This window comes from Ochlerotatus camptorhynchus, unplaced genomic scaffold, assembly GCF_037179485.1.
Source record: "Ochlerotatus camptorhynchus isolate MF236.1 unplaced genomic scaffold, CSIRO-AGI_Acam_v1.1 ptg000165l, whole genome shotgun sequence".
In the NCBI taxonomy this organism is placed as follows: Eukaryota; Metazoa; Arthropoda; class Insecta; order Diptera; family Culicidae; genus Ochlerotatus; species Ochlerotatus camptorhynchus.
This window is the reverse complement of record NW_027040655.1, coordinates 1,532,429-1,546,753: the sequence shown is the minus strand read 5'-3', so window position 1 is coordinate 1,546,753 and position 14,325 is coordinate 1,532,429. Positions and strand designations below refer to the sequence as shown.

The following is a 14,325-nucleotide window of genomic DNA, read 5'->3' as shown; positions in this document are numbered from 1 at the left end:
ATTTTCATTTTAAAATTCCCGATTCTTCCGGTTTTAAGGTATAAGATCTATTGCCGATTCAAAATTAAGCAGGCCTGATGTTTTCTGGATCAACTTGCCCCTTAAATGCAACACAGTAGGACTGGCCGTTTTGGTATGTGTGAGGCATCTTCGATGTGAAACATATATAAAATGGACAAGAAAAATTATGGAGGTATATCAATGTTAGATTAGATTAGATTCAGGAAAAAACCTAAATGTTCAATAGTCTATTTTTTTTTTATTTGCGACCACGTGAAATTTTTTGAAATTATTTATGGGCAAATCTTCAGTAGTATAACTAAGGAAGTATTTTTTCAGAGTTGAAAGTATGGGATGGATCACTTGATATATTCAAAAATAAACCATTAATCTTTACGATAATATGTTGATCCATGGAGCCGGTGGGAGCATAATTGTTCCATGTGTATATGAAAGTCCATAGAACATGGGACAATTATGCTTCTACAAGCAGTACAGTCATCGAACAATTAACCCGTTAACGCCCAAGTCATTTTTCACCTCTGGACAAGGCGCGATGTTTCCAGGAGTAACGCAAGGATTATTCTCACAGTATTTGAAAACAAGATGTTAAGGATATACCAAGGATCATTCTAGTGATTTACGGTCTCAATTTCTGTTAAGAAGTGTTTAAAGAAAAAAAAAATGCTGATCTATAAATAGAACTGGGCGTCATTTTTTTTTTTCCTTTGGTTTGTTTTTTCCGTCGATCTTGTTTTCCGTGCTGAGCACCAATGCTACCGACGTGCCAGGAAGGCAGCTCCCACACCTGGACCCTACCTATCGACCCATCAACTCATGAACCGGGGACCAACGGCTTTACTTCCCATCCGAAGGAAGGCGTGATCAGAGATGTTATGCCTCAGAACATACCGGCGGCGCCGACTGGGATTGAACCCAGGCCTACTGGGGTTAGAGGTAATCACGCTTACCACTACACCACCGGCGCCTTGTGGGCGTCAATGGGTTAATTATGAATTAATCAGCTTAGTGAGCTAGCGAACTGTAACTGATCCATAGCTGTGAAACTATTGTATAGAAGATACAAATAGTAAATTTTATTTTCGAGCTTCAAATACACTTACTACTGTTAACTAACCCTTTCTGATTATTTTAAGCGCCTTTAAACCATCAAAAGATGTAGAAAATAACTTACTCTGTTAATATCATGAATATATAATATGAAATTATATATATTTTAACTTTGTTTGATCAATACCTTTACTCCATCGTATTGCCGTATGCGCTGGGTGATGCGGTTACCAATGTTGGCAGTGCTATTCTTCGCCATCGACTGGTAGCAAGCGCTGCCAAACAGTAGACTGCATAAAGCTCAATCGTGACTCTTCGATTGTTTGTATACGTTCGTAAATTCGTAAAAGATTAGAGAAAAGCAATATGCATAAAGGTTCAAAAGTTATTTTGATATATTTGAAAACATGTGGCTTGTGATAAAGTACATCCCAGATAAGCTTGAACATTTTTAATACCGATGGACTGCAAATAGGGCTGGCAAAAGTCATTTTCAATTAAAGATCTCACACGGTTTTTACAGAGATACTTCTTTCACTATCATTGGATGAGACAACAATGATAGAGATTTTCTTCCAAATCTCATCGATTTTTTTTTTATCATGGCAGAACGTGACAGTGTTAGGATCATTGCAATTACTAGGGAAAATGTCGGCTTCGGCAATACCTTAACCTATTATCGTCAGGAGGGTACACAAAGCACTAGAGCATTCAAATTTGGCCAATAGATGCTCTGAAACACCATGTATCCACATGCCAAAATTGAGCTCTTAAGGACGTTGATTACCCCCTGATGATAATAGAATAAGCAATAAAGCATTGCCGAAGCCGTCATTTACCCTAGCTCATTTATTGATATTATTGTTATATGCACCGCGACAAACTTAAGAATATATTCACTCAACAGGTTCCATACTGCTGCTGGCCTAAATTCATCTAAATTAGCTAGAAATTTTGATGAAAAAATCCCATGGATATTATTCTCATGAGTACATGAACATTGGAAAATGACAAGAAAGCTCATGATAGGTAGTTTTGTCTCGTGATAGTGAGAGAATCGGTTTTCTCATTGTCACATGACGACCGTGATATTTACTAGCTCTGACTGCAATATTGAGGGTCAGGTAGGGCAAGAGTGCCACCCCAATAATTTTGAAAATAAACATATTTTCAATTCAAAGTATTATGTTACTTTATACGCGAAGTTTGCGATTTCCAGAGTTGGTTGGAAATGCTATCTAACATGAAACTTTAGAGTGATAATTTATTAGCTAGAGAATGATCTTGGAAGAGAGTAGGTAGATAGTTCCGTTAGAGTACGGCAGTATGAAAATTGAATAGAAGTTGAAAATGAGCGAAGAGCCATTAATGCGACAGTACAAAGTCAAAGTCAAAAGTCTTCAAAACTATGGATACTGTATTACAGAATTTACTCACTAGATGGCACTAAAACGAAAATGATCGAGTTGCGCCATCTTAAATACACATTATATTACGCTATCTAGAGATCCTGCTCATATTAGTGGTTCCCGTCTTTAGCAAAGTTGTTCAGATGGGCAAGACATATCTTAAAGAACAGAGTTAGTTCAGAAATCACTCACCAGGAAGCACTAGTGTGACATTCATGTTTCATTGTTTGCCCTAACTTAACACATGGACTGGATAGAAGGACTCCGTTGTGGGTAAAGTTGTTCAGATGGACAAGACCTATCCTAAGGTAAAGAGTTAGGTTTAGAATTCAGCCACCAAGCGGCGCTAGTGTGACATTCATTTTGAATTGTTTGCCCTAATTTAACATCTTGACTAGATACAAGGTTCCCTTCACCGGCAAAATTGTTCAAATGGACAAGACCTATTTTTTAGTCGAGTTTATTTCAGAATTCACTCACCAGGCGGCGCTAGCGTAACATTGCTTGCTCTAACTTTACATCTTGACTAAATAGAAGGTTCCGGTCTCCGGCAAAATTGTTCAAGTGGACAAGACCTATTCTTTAGTAAAGAGTTCAGTTCAGAATTCACTCACCATGCGGCGCTAGCGTGACATTAATTTTTCATTGATTGCCCTAACTTAACATCTTGACAAGATAGATGGTTCCCGTCGTCGTCAAAGTTGTTCAGATAGACAAGACCTATCCTAAGGTAAAGAATTTAGTTGTATGTATGTATGTAAGGTAGCCACCATCCTTTCAAGACTTGTCTTGTATGCAGCTCCACTTAATAGCAAGATCAATTTGAGCTACCGATTCCTAAGGTAAAGAATTTAGTTCAACATTAATTCACCAGGCGGCGCTAGTGTGACATTAATTTTGATTTTTTTGCCCTAATTTAACATGTTGACTAGATACAAGGTTACCGTTTTCGGCAAAAATGTTCGAATGAACAAGACCTAGTTTATGGTAAAGAGTTCAGCTCACTCACCAGGCGGTGCTAGCGTGACAATAATTTATCATTGTTTGCCCTAACTTATCATATGGACTAGATACAAGATACAAGGACTAGATACAAGATATTCTTCTACCTTACAAGTAGTAGATTCATTTTCGATTGACATTACATATTCTGTTAACGATTTGTGCATAAAGGTATATTGTTTTCTAATTGGAAACGATTGTACCATGATTCATTGCCATATTATTTTCTTCTATAATTATTTCAACTCATCATTCTCTCTAAAATTTAAATATTATCCGATTGTAAAAAAGCGGAAAAGTAAAAAAAAATCAATTGAAAAGAAACGAAACCATAACGCACTTAACACTTAACAAAGGAGCACCCATTAAGTATGCCACGCGAAATTCATGAAAAATAAGGTTCCCTACCTAATGCATTCCTTATCCGGGTTTTCTAAACCCTCCCGTGAAGCGTGACATACTTAATACATGTCCCCTTAAATATGTTTGACTTCTGGCGAACAACATCGCCATTAGCATAGTATGTAGTAAAGATTAATGCAGTAAAAGTGGCAATCAAAAGCTCAAACCTTGTCTGCGCACATGGCGACTTCGATATCCTCCCGGGATATCTCGATGTGGCGAATGTTTTTGACATAGTTGCCGGCTAGCTTCAGGATATCCGCCGAAATGTACTCCAACACCGCTACCAGGAACAATGAAACCGAGCTGTCGATTTTGTACTGCAGAACCTCCTGTTTGGGTATGGAAAACACAATTTTATTGTTTGACTGAGGATGCAACTGATGTTTTCCTACCTTTTGCAGCAGGGTATGGACACGGTCAACCGGAAGAACCGGTTTCTTCTTTTTGGATTTATCTATTGTCTCACGTGCCTCGCTTAGGGCCCATTTGTCGATGGGAGTAGGAAACGTACGCCCAATTCTTTCTTCGACGTCCTGGGGAGATTATAGTTTATTAGTGGTAATATATGGGATGTCTTACAAATTACAACTTACCAATACTGTATGCGGTGGTGGCTTGGCACACAGCATCGCTAGCAGACGCAGGCATAAGCTTTCGACGTAGAGCAGGGCATCCTCGCGGGCTTGCAACGAGGGATGCACTTGCTCTAGAACCTATGAAGAGAAACAGAAAAAAATGGGAAATTATTAGAGATGTCAGTATTATTTTCACATAGCAACTTTCTTCAAAAGATCAAACTTGTAAGGGCTTAAATTATGGAGAAAATGGGATTAATCCAATCTCACTTCAGGGGGATCATATCTTTGGAATCGGTGAACAGTGTGACCAAATATTGATTTCCAAAATATAACCAATGGTGATCAAATTGATTGTTCATTGGTCGCATTAGGAACTCGGACATGTACCAGGTGCCGCACAGAATTGACCTGGCCCTAACCTGCTTCAAAACTCGATAGTCTTCGTCAGTTGAATTGGTACCGTTAGTAACCACCGTCAGGGCTGACAAATGTAAATTTCAATGAAAGATCTCACGCGATATTTACAGAAATACTTCTGTCACTATCATCGGATGAGAAAACGATGATAGAGATTTTCTTCAAAATCTCATCGAATGTTTTGTCATGACAGAACGTGATTTTTTTTTTCCTCTGTTCGGGACATAAAACCACTGCGACCAGTAATTTGATCTATTGTAGTATATCCCGTATCCTTAGTTTAGTGCATGTCGTATTACTCCATCACTATTGAGAAATGATGAAGTATTTGGTTTTCATACAGTTTTCATTCTTGTCTTTATCGCAAGGAATCGATTCTAATTGAAAGGTCCCGCTATTTATACCCTTCGGAGTGTTGAAACACCCTCCAAAGGCGCGCCCCTTTGTCAGTCAAAATTGGATTCCTTAGCAAAAAAAACAAGACATGACACCGATAATGACCATGCATCAGAACCCTAGTCTTAACCACTTCAAACTAGGAAACAACGAATAGAAGATTAGGAATCACATAGGTGAAGACTAACTAACTCATTTTTTCCTTGTTTCAAGATCATCCTCGGTCCACGCAACCCGAGGACTTATCACTATCAACAAGGCATAAAAAGTAACAAGGACTAAGATGTGTTCCTTTGATTACTGTAAAATCCTGTTCCCCTAGTTTGAAGTAGTCAAGACTAGGAATCGGTGGTAGATCTTACATCCCGTAACGTACCACGAAAAGGTGATCTACCCACGTTACGGGGCGACAGAACGTGATAGTGTTATGATCAACGTAATTACTAACTCATTTATTGCTATTTAAGTTACTAGTACCGAGGGAATCTTAATCACTCTACCGATTGCATACCGTTTCTTGCTTAAATTCATCTAGATTAGTTAGAAATGTTGATGTCGAAACCGCATAAGAATTATTCTCTTGAGTGCTTGATCATTGGAAAATGAAAAGAAAGCTAAGGGATAGTCTATTAATTATGTCACGCAAATTTGGCCCATTTTCAACCCCCCTCCCCCCTTTGTCACATTTTTTGTATGAACCTTAATTTTTTTTTTGTATGGCTCGTCACAGTTTTCAACCCCCCCCCCCCCCTGAATGTGTGACATAATTAATGGACGACCCCTAATGATAGGTAGTTTCGGCTCGTGATAGTGAGAAGACCTGTTTTCTCATTGTTACATAACGGCCGTGATATTTACCAGCTCAGGCCACCGTAGCGTTTGTCTACCAAGGAGAGTCGGCTCAAACAGTGTATAACTGGTATCCAGTGGCAGACTGAGAAATGCTTATCAGCGGCGCTGGTGGTGTAGTGGTAGCGTGATTACCTCTCACCCCAAAAGGCCTGAGTTCAATCCCAGTCGGCGCCACCGGGATTTTCTGAGACATAAAATCTCTGATCACACCTTTCTTCGGAAGGGAAGTAAAGTCGTTGGTCCTCGGTCTATGAGTTGATGGGTCGATAGGTAGGTTCCAGGTGTGGGAGCTGCCTCCCTGGTGTCGGTAGCATTGTGGTACTCAGTACGGAAAACAAGATCGACGGAAAACAAATCAAGGGAAAAAAAGAAATGCTTTCTAGAAGCTAGATCAATGATGGCAGACCTATTACGGTTAGATACAGGACCTTTGGACCAGCCACGTACTGACTCCGGAATTTATAAATCGTTCAAGAAACCAAGATTGTGACCTGATTTAATTGCATCGGCTTGATTTGGTGTAGAACGAATGAATGCTGAGGGGCAAGAAAGTTTGGAACAGAATTGTGTGTGAAGTAAAACAGCGCCAATACTGTAGAGGGAAATTTGCTGGCAGATAAAACAATGCCAACCAGCCAATCTCGATTAGGAATTTCCTGGTTTTAAATGAGCATAAAACCCAATGCGATTGAACCAAATTTATCACTAGGTTTAATGGGTCATCACTAAACAATTGTCAAAATTTATCTATGTTTTAACTACCTTTAAAATTCGTTCTTAAAATTTTGCAGAATTTCTTTGGAATGTTCTCAAGAATTTCCGTTAGACTAATTTCCCTACATAGGGTTCTTTTCAGAATTCCTCAGAAATAAATTTGATCCATCTACCGTATGCGTGATAATGTTTGCACCATCGTACAAATAAGGTTCCCGTTTTACCTGTGCATACAATGCCTTGGTTTTCTTTGCATGCACGTAACCTATAGTTCATACCGTAGTAGACTGTGTATAAAATAAAATGATTTACTTAGTTTAACAGTTGCACCATGACGAAGTGGCAGCGTAATCGTGATTTGTCCTCCGCGCAAATGTTGCAAAAAGACATTTCAATCGCCGTGGGAGTGTCCCCGTGGACTGCCAAAAGAGTTTTAGACCGAGAAAGGAAAGGACAACTATCCGCGAAGGTGGCCACAGATCGTCCGAGGTCAGCTCGGGTTCCGAGGGTTATCGCTGCTAACAAAAGGAAGATTCGGGTGAAACCAGTGCGTCCAATAAGGGAAATGGCAGAGGAACACGGGATCAGTGAGTTTACGGCACGGAAGATCGTAAAGGAAGATTGCGGGGCGAAGTCGAGGGCACGGAAAAAATCTCACATGATTACCAACCGCATCCGGGAGCTACGAGTCGAACGATGCAAGAAAATCTTGAACTTCCTTAAGCGAAAAATCCGGTAATCCTGTTCACCGACGAGAGCATGTTTACCGTCGATTCCGTATCAAATTCCAGAACCGACCGGTATATTAGTTCTCTTCCGGTAAAAGACGAGCACAAGAACGTGTATCTGACCAAGCATCCTGCTAGCGTTATGGTGTTTGGATTGGTGGCTTCCGATGGCAAAAAAAATGGACCCGGTGTTCATTCCAGAAGGCGACAAGGTCAACACGGAGGTCTACATCGGGATTTTAAGTAAGTATGTTCTTCCGTGGATCAAAGAACAGTACGGTCCGAAGCCAAATGTTGTATTTCAACAAGATGGGTCTCCGTGCCACACCTCGAACCGCACTCAGAAGTGGTTGCAGGAACATCTTCCGTTCTGGGCGAAGGATATGTGGCCGCCATCTAGCCCCGAACTTAATCCGCTGGATTACTCAATATGGCGCGTCATGAAGGCCAAGGCCTATTCTAAACGCCACCCGAGTACAGCAAGCCTCAGACAAACATTGACCCGTACCTGGAGAGAAATCGATCCAGACTACATTATTAGTACCTGCCGTGCATTCCGGAAGCGTGTGGAGGCCGTAATTGAAGCAAGTGGAAACTCGACCGATGATTAACATAGTTTAACACTCTGAAAAACATCCCCCCTTTGAATAAATAAAAAAAAACTCGAAAACGAAATTTTTGAGAATTTTTTAATTTTGACATTGCTCAATGGTGCAAACGTATACGGTACGAACTCGAGCTTCTCTCTGGGAGTCACTTGCAATTTTATTTAAAAAAAAAAAATCAGATTGACCGCCCACGGTTGCTGCTCTGTTATTACCAGATCAGCTGCAATTACACAGAGAACCAACAGATGATGTTTGGGACTAACATTCATCCTCAATGTGTAAGAACTGGAGATCTAATATTTAGCAATACCAGCGCCGGCCGTGTCCGAATGCAGGTCAACTAGGGAATGGGAAGGAATGTGTTGACGTGGTACTCGCTGTGAAGGAAACCGAGAAATCCTCTGTGCTTCCACGTAAAATCACTGGGATGTTGGATGTGGGGAAAGGTTGCACTGCACGCACACGCAGGGATCGTTTTTTTGGTAGAGCGATTATAATACACAAACACACACACACACACACACGCGCGCGCACTCATCCAATTTCTATTTTTAGATCAGGACCAACACTGTGGTAAGTGATGCGATCGGTGTTAAAGAAGAATTTGTTTTCATTAAAATCTAGTGGGTATAGAATAAGGCAAAGTGAAAAATTGCAAGGAAGGGGACGGGCCTGGGATTGAACTCCCGACCTTCTGCTCAGTAAGCAGAAACGGTAACCACTGAGCTACCGAGCCTCGGCAATTTTATTTATAACAATCCAGAAATTCTCTGCAGAACACTCCAAAAATTCATGGAATTCATTCTAACATTCTCATCGAATTTTTAATTATTCTTCCAAGAATTTACTGAAGCTTTCTAATAATGTTAAAAAATTGGTTTAACTTTCCTGACAATTCCGATGAAATTCGTCTCATAATTGTCTTGAAATTCTGCTCAAAAGTATCTCTTCTCGAGATGCCTCGAATTGTCGGGATTGTCTCGTCAAAATTCGATACCCTTGGTATTTTTTTTTGCGGAATTCCCTTGGAGCTCTCTTTAGAAATCATTTCAAATTACACAGTGCAACACAACTTTCTATTCTAGGAAAATTTTACAATGCTTAACTTTTTTATGGTCTACTGAATATAAATTTGCCCTGAAACATCACGGTTTTAAGGTACCGCTCTCTTTAATGAGGTTGTACCACCCTAAAAGCGTGTATGAGATCAGCTAGCTTGCCACACGGAGGTGCTGCGCGTTCTCAAACCTTTCCGGGGAAATTCACCAAAAATCACGTTCACTTATCTGATTTGGTTTCCCGGGAAATTGCTATTATGCGTAACAATTGAAAAGGACCTCTCAGCTTTTGCAAACAAAACTTGTAAGGCCCTTTTTGCGCGAACCGAAGTACTCCCAACCAAACCAAGAACACTATCGGGAAGGGTAGAATTTGGTTTGCATGGACGAGCTTTGATTCGCCCGAAAGGAGCATTTGTTTGTTTGCAAAAGTTGATATGGCCCTTTCAAATATTTCGAGAGTAGAAAAGCCACGCTAAATATATATGTCTACTTGTTGACGGATGATATTGTGGCTAGGCCACTAGTGCCAAAGGGTCGACCATTGTCTTCACTAACCTTTGTGTCCTTCAAAGTAGGAGTTAAACAAGACCTGAATCCAACCACATGGCCCCCGGAAATCGAGTTTCGAGAGAAATTGTTGATCATGGCTCAAATGTTAAACATTTTTGGAAACTCACACAGGGAATCTCAGCGTCAGCCTGGACTGCGAGAGCTGCATTAAACGAGCCCAATCATCATTCTAACTTGTCGTCACCCACTCCTGAACCACGTTGCCCTTCGAAAACACCGCCTAGTAATACCAATATGCTCAGATGGTCGTTTATTACCAGAACGTTCGCGGCCTCAGAACAAAAACAAACCGTTTGCTTCTCTCTCTTCTTGCCTGTGAGTTCGACGTAGTTACCGAAACGTGGCTGCATATGAAAATCTCCAGTGCCGAACTAACGAATAATTACGTACACACCAAAAAATTCTGAATTTTACTGGCGATGTAAACATCCATGCATGCAAACATTCATACATGTAAACTTCCTTTTCACGTAAACTAGAAGCTTGCAAGAAATGTTGCAAACAAAAGTGGATAGTTGCATACAATATATGGAATATTGCATTACATGTCTCATAAATTTACACGATCAATAATCTAAACTTGTATGATATATGACGCTCCATTTATGTGCATCATAGTAACGGAAATTTACACTACTTTTTTTAGCTGTGTAGTGTACCGGTGCGATCGAAATTCCCTCACTAGTAACTTGTCGCGAGGCGTTGGCGTATTGATTGCTGTAAAATCAGGGGTCAGCTGCAGCGCGGTACAACTAGAAAACTGAGACAGTTTGGTGTACATCTGCGGCATCTATATCCGCCCAAACAGTCACGTGGATAATTACGCTAGTCATGTGGAATCTGTGAATCAAATTGAAGAATTCGCCAGCCCAAATAACGTCATTGTGGTCCTCGGTGTCTGCCTAATTTAGTGTGGAGCTTGGACGAGGAATCTAATGTGTTTTTACCACTTAACGCATCTACGGAGCAGGAACTAGCGTTAGTAGATCCTTTGTTGTCAGCTGGATTTAATCAGATCAACGATCTTCTGAACGTGAACGGTAAGCTCCTTGACATGACTTTTGTTACCGACCCGGACCGCGTAAACCTTACCTTGTCGATTATCCGTCAACACTTCTTAGAGTCGACGCTCATCACAAGCCGTTCGTTTTAACTAACGACACCCGTTCTATGATGAAAGACTACACTCCTCGTCTGAAGCCTTATTTCATTCGCTGTGATTGCCATATCGTAAACGAGCGAATTGCTTCCCTGGACTAGAACCGTTTACTTTATCAAGCCTCCGTCGACAACTCCGTATCTATACTCTACGACAACTTGCACGATATTATCAGAGAAACAGTTCCGCTGAAAGTCCGACGACCCAATAGACAGTTCAATCAGTCCTGGTGGACACCACCACTCCGAAATCTTCGTAATCGACTGCGAAAATCCAGAAAACATTATTTTAGCAACAAAAATTTCACGCGCAGAAAAGATTGAAAAGGACTACCAAAACATGCAGCTCGGCCACTTCCGTGAGTATATATCGATAGACTCCAAAACACCTTCAAGCACGACCCGTCATCAGTCTGGAGTTTTATAAAGAGCCGGAAGAATTCGACTAGGATCCCTGACAACGTCACTTATCAGTCCCGTACCTCCCGTCCCCAAAATTTCTAATCTATTTGCTGACTTTTCCGAAACGTATATGAAGACAACCCACCTCAGCCGTCACGTCAGTACATTGATAGTTTGCTGTCCTACAATATTTGGCTCCCACTATTTGCTTTTGACGAAAACATGGTTCTCCAAGCACTTAATCTGGTTGACGAGTCGAAAGGTCCCGGTCCTGACCGTATCGCGCCTGTCTTTACCAAACATTGTGCAGCGTTTCAAAGATTTTCAACTTATCGCTGCGTGATGGTATCTTTCCCGAAGCGTCGAAGCTTGCGTCGATAACTCCTATTTTTAAAACAGGCAACATGGACAGTGTAGAAAACTACCGTCCGATATCCATTCTGAACTGTTTGGCCAAAGTACTGGAGAGTTTTAATCACGACTCATTGTATCCGATTGTGCAGCCTGTGATCTCGGAGTGTCAGCACGGATTCATGAAAAAATACTCGAATTCCTTCGAATCTTATGTCGTGTACCAATAAGCTCATCATCAAAATCGAAAAGCGGCAATAAGTGGACGCTATTTATGTTGAACGGTCTACACTGATTGACGACAAATAAATAAATAAATAGATGAAAGCCTTCGACAAAGTGCCCCACGAACTCGTCATTTTATAAATGGATCGCCTTGGTCAACCAACTTGGATCATAAATTGGCTGAAATCGTGTCTATCGGCCCGTAAAGCTTTGGTTAAGATTCATGGTGCTAAATCCGTTGAATTTGCAATTCTATCGGGTGTGCCACAAGGACGTCAATTAGGTCCCCTGGACCCTTATTACGAGTGTCACTTCAAGGTGAAAACGAAGTGAAGTGAACGCTTGTCACTCACGGTGAAGTGATTACCGTGTAAATCAAATGAGAATCACTTCACCGTGAGTGATAAGTTGTCACTTCACCGTGAAGTGACATCGGTAATAAGGGCCCTGAACTTTGCAATATTCTGTGCTCCGAAAAGATATTGTATGCGGATGACCTGAAAATCTTTCGAGCGATACAATCACTTCTGGAGTGCTGTGCTCTGCAAGCTGACATTGAGTGGCGGTCTAGATGGCGCCAGGAAAATTCAATGCACACAAACGTTGATAAATGTAAACGACTACATTTGGAGGCGAACCAGCCCAAGGCTGAAAGCCTCCCTAATAAAGTTAAATAATAATAATAATAATAAACGACTACATACTGCTGCTCTCACCCTTAGAAAGAGTCAATTCGATCAAAGATTTGGGAGTCATTCTTGACTGACAGCAAGTTACGGTTTCATGAACACATCTCGTTAACAGTTGCTAAAGCGTATGCGATGCTTGGATTCATACGCCGCAATACAGCCAATTCCAACGACATTTATACTTTGAAGTCGCTGTATAGCTCATTAGTCCGAAGTGTCCTAGAATATACCACACAGGTTTGGACTCCATATCATAATGTTCATGTCCAACGAATCTAACGAGTTCAGAAACGCTTTGTCAGGTACCTTAAGATCAACGGTTTGCAATTATTGGAATGGAAACTGCAAGCAGACGGCTGATGCTCCAGAGGTTGTACATCTTCGACATTTTAACCGGCAACATGGACTGTAACAGTATTCTTCAGAATGTGTGCTTACATGCACCTGCCCACCAGCTACGAAATCAGCAAACCCTGTGAATTTCTAGTCACCGAACAAACTACGAACAACATAATCTATTAGACGCGTGCTGCAGAGCCTTCAATGAAGTCTGCCATGTATTTGATGCCAATGATTAAGTCATTTTAAGCTGTCTGTAAGGCCATGTTTGTCTGTAAGGCCATGTTGTCGAGGGGGGTGATCTATAAATAAATGAATAAATACATAAAACTTCCAGTAAAGAAGAATCTTCCGTGGGATTTTGTTAGAAGCTTCTACGAGAAGACATATTCGGAGCAAATAGATAGAAACTTTAGTAGCTAATCGGAAGAAATTTTTGGTGGAAATCGCTAAAAATTCCGATCAATTGGCTGCCAACTTCCGCGATATGTCTGAATAAAGTTCCGGAAAAAAACCGGACCGAACGAAAACGTAAAGACTTCCGGAGGCATATTTGTTTTTTGAGGATGTTGGGAGAAACTTTCGTGGGAAATTGAAGGGAATTTTCGAAAGATATCGGAACAAATTTATGGGTGAACGGAAGTCGGGGAAGCCAGAAAGACTTCTGGAGGAATTTTGAAGACAGTTCTAGGTGAAATCGCAAAAATCTTCTGAGAGATGTGGAAATAAACTTCCGGAAGTAGTCAGTTACAACTTCCAGGGCGGAGATGAACCAGCCTACGGCTGAAAATCTCCTAAATAAAGAGAAAAAAAAACTTCCAGGAAAGTCGGAAGCCTCGAAAGAACCTTTCAGTTCTGGTTTAACAATATTTTCGAAGATGTTTGGACAACTTCCAGATTTTTTTTTAGAGTTTATTTAAGAGATTTTTAGCCTTAGGCTAGTTTATCTCTAGAACTTCCAGATGAATTCGAAAAAGAAATCGCAAAAAGAGCTTCCTGAAGTTGGAAAAGTTTACTGAGGAAGAATAAATCTGGAAATAATTCTTCTGGGATAGATCAGAGAAAACTTCGGGAGAATGTCGGGAAAACTTCCAACGTAAACCATAATAGTTTTAAGTGACAGTTTGCAAAAAAAAACTTTTTGAAGAAGCCGGAAGAATATTCCGAAAGAAATCCAGAAAACAGATACTCCCAGGTGATGCAAAACAGAATTCTGGGAGATGTCGGGAGAAAATTCGGGAACAATTTGAGAGAATCTTCCAGGAGAATTCGGTTGAAAATTCCGGAAGAAGTTTAAAGAAACTAGCGAGATAAGCTTTGGAATGACGTCGAAAATACTTTCCAGATAAA

General features: G+C 40.7%; 2 protein-coding genes across 3 annotated transcripts in view; one reads left to right on the top strand and one right to left on the bottom strand.

Moving 5' to 3' along the window:
• Positions 1 to 14,325, bottom strand: part of Sos (Son of sevenless) — a 52,652-nt gene that overhangs the window by 26,586 nt on the left and 11,741 nt on the right. For both annotated transcript variants that reach the window (XM_065222299.1, XM_065222300.1), the window contains exons 2-4: positions 4,481 to 4,600; positions 4,280 to 4,420; positions 4,052 to 4,216 (exon numbers count right to left, since the gene is read on the bottom strand). In XM_065222299.1, the coding sequence (XP_065078371.1) occupies positions 4,052 to 4,216; positions 4,280 to 4,420; positions 4,481 to 4,600 (426 nt within the window). The remainder of the gene's footprint in view (positions 1 to 4,051; positions 4,217 to 4,279; positions 4,421 to 4,480; positions 4,601 to 14,325) is intronic.
• Positions 7,737 to 14,325, top strand: part of lt (vacuolar protein sorting-associated protein light) — a 149,861-nt gene continuing 143,272 nt past the window's right edge. Inside the window, exon 1 of the mRNA XM_065222307.1 lies at positions 7,737 to 7,760. Coding sequence (XP_065078379.1) covers positions 7,740 to 7,760 — 21 coding nt within the window. The 5' untranslated portion in view covers positions 7,737 to 7,739. The remainder of the gene's footprint in view (positions 7,761 to 14,325) is intronic.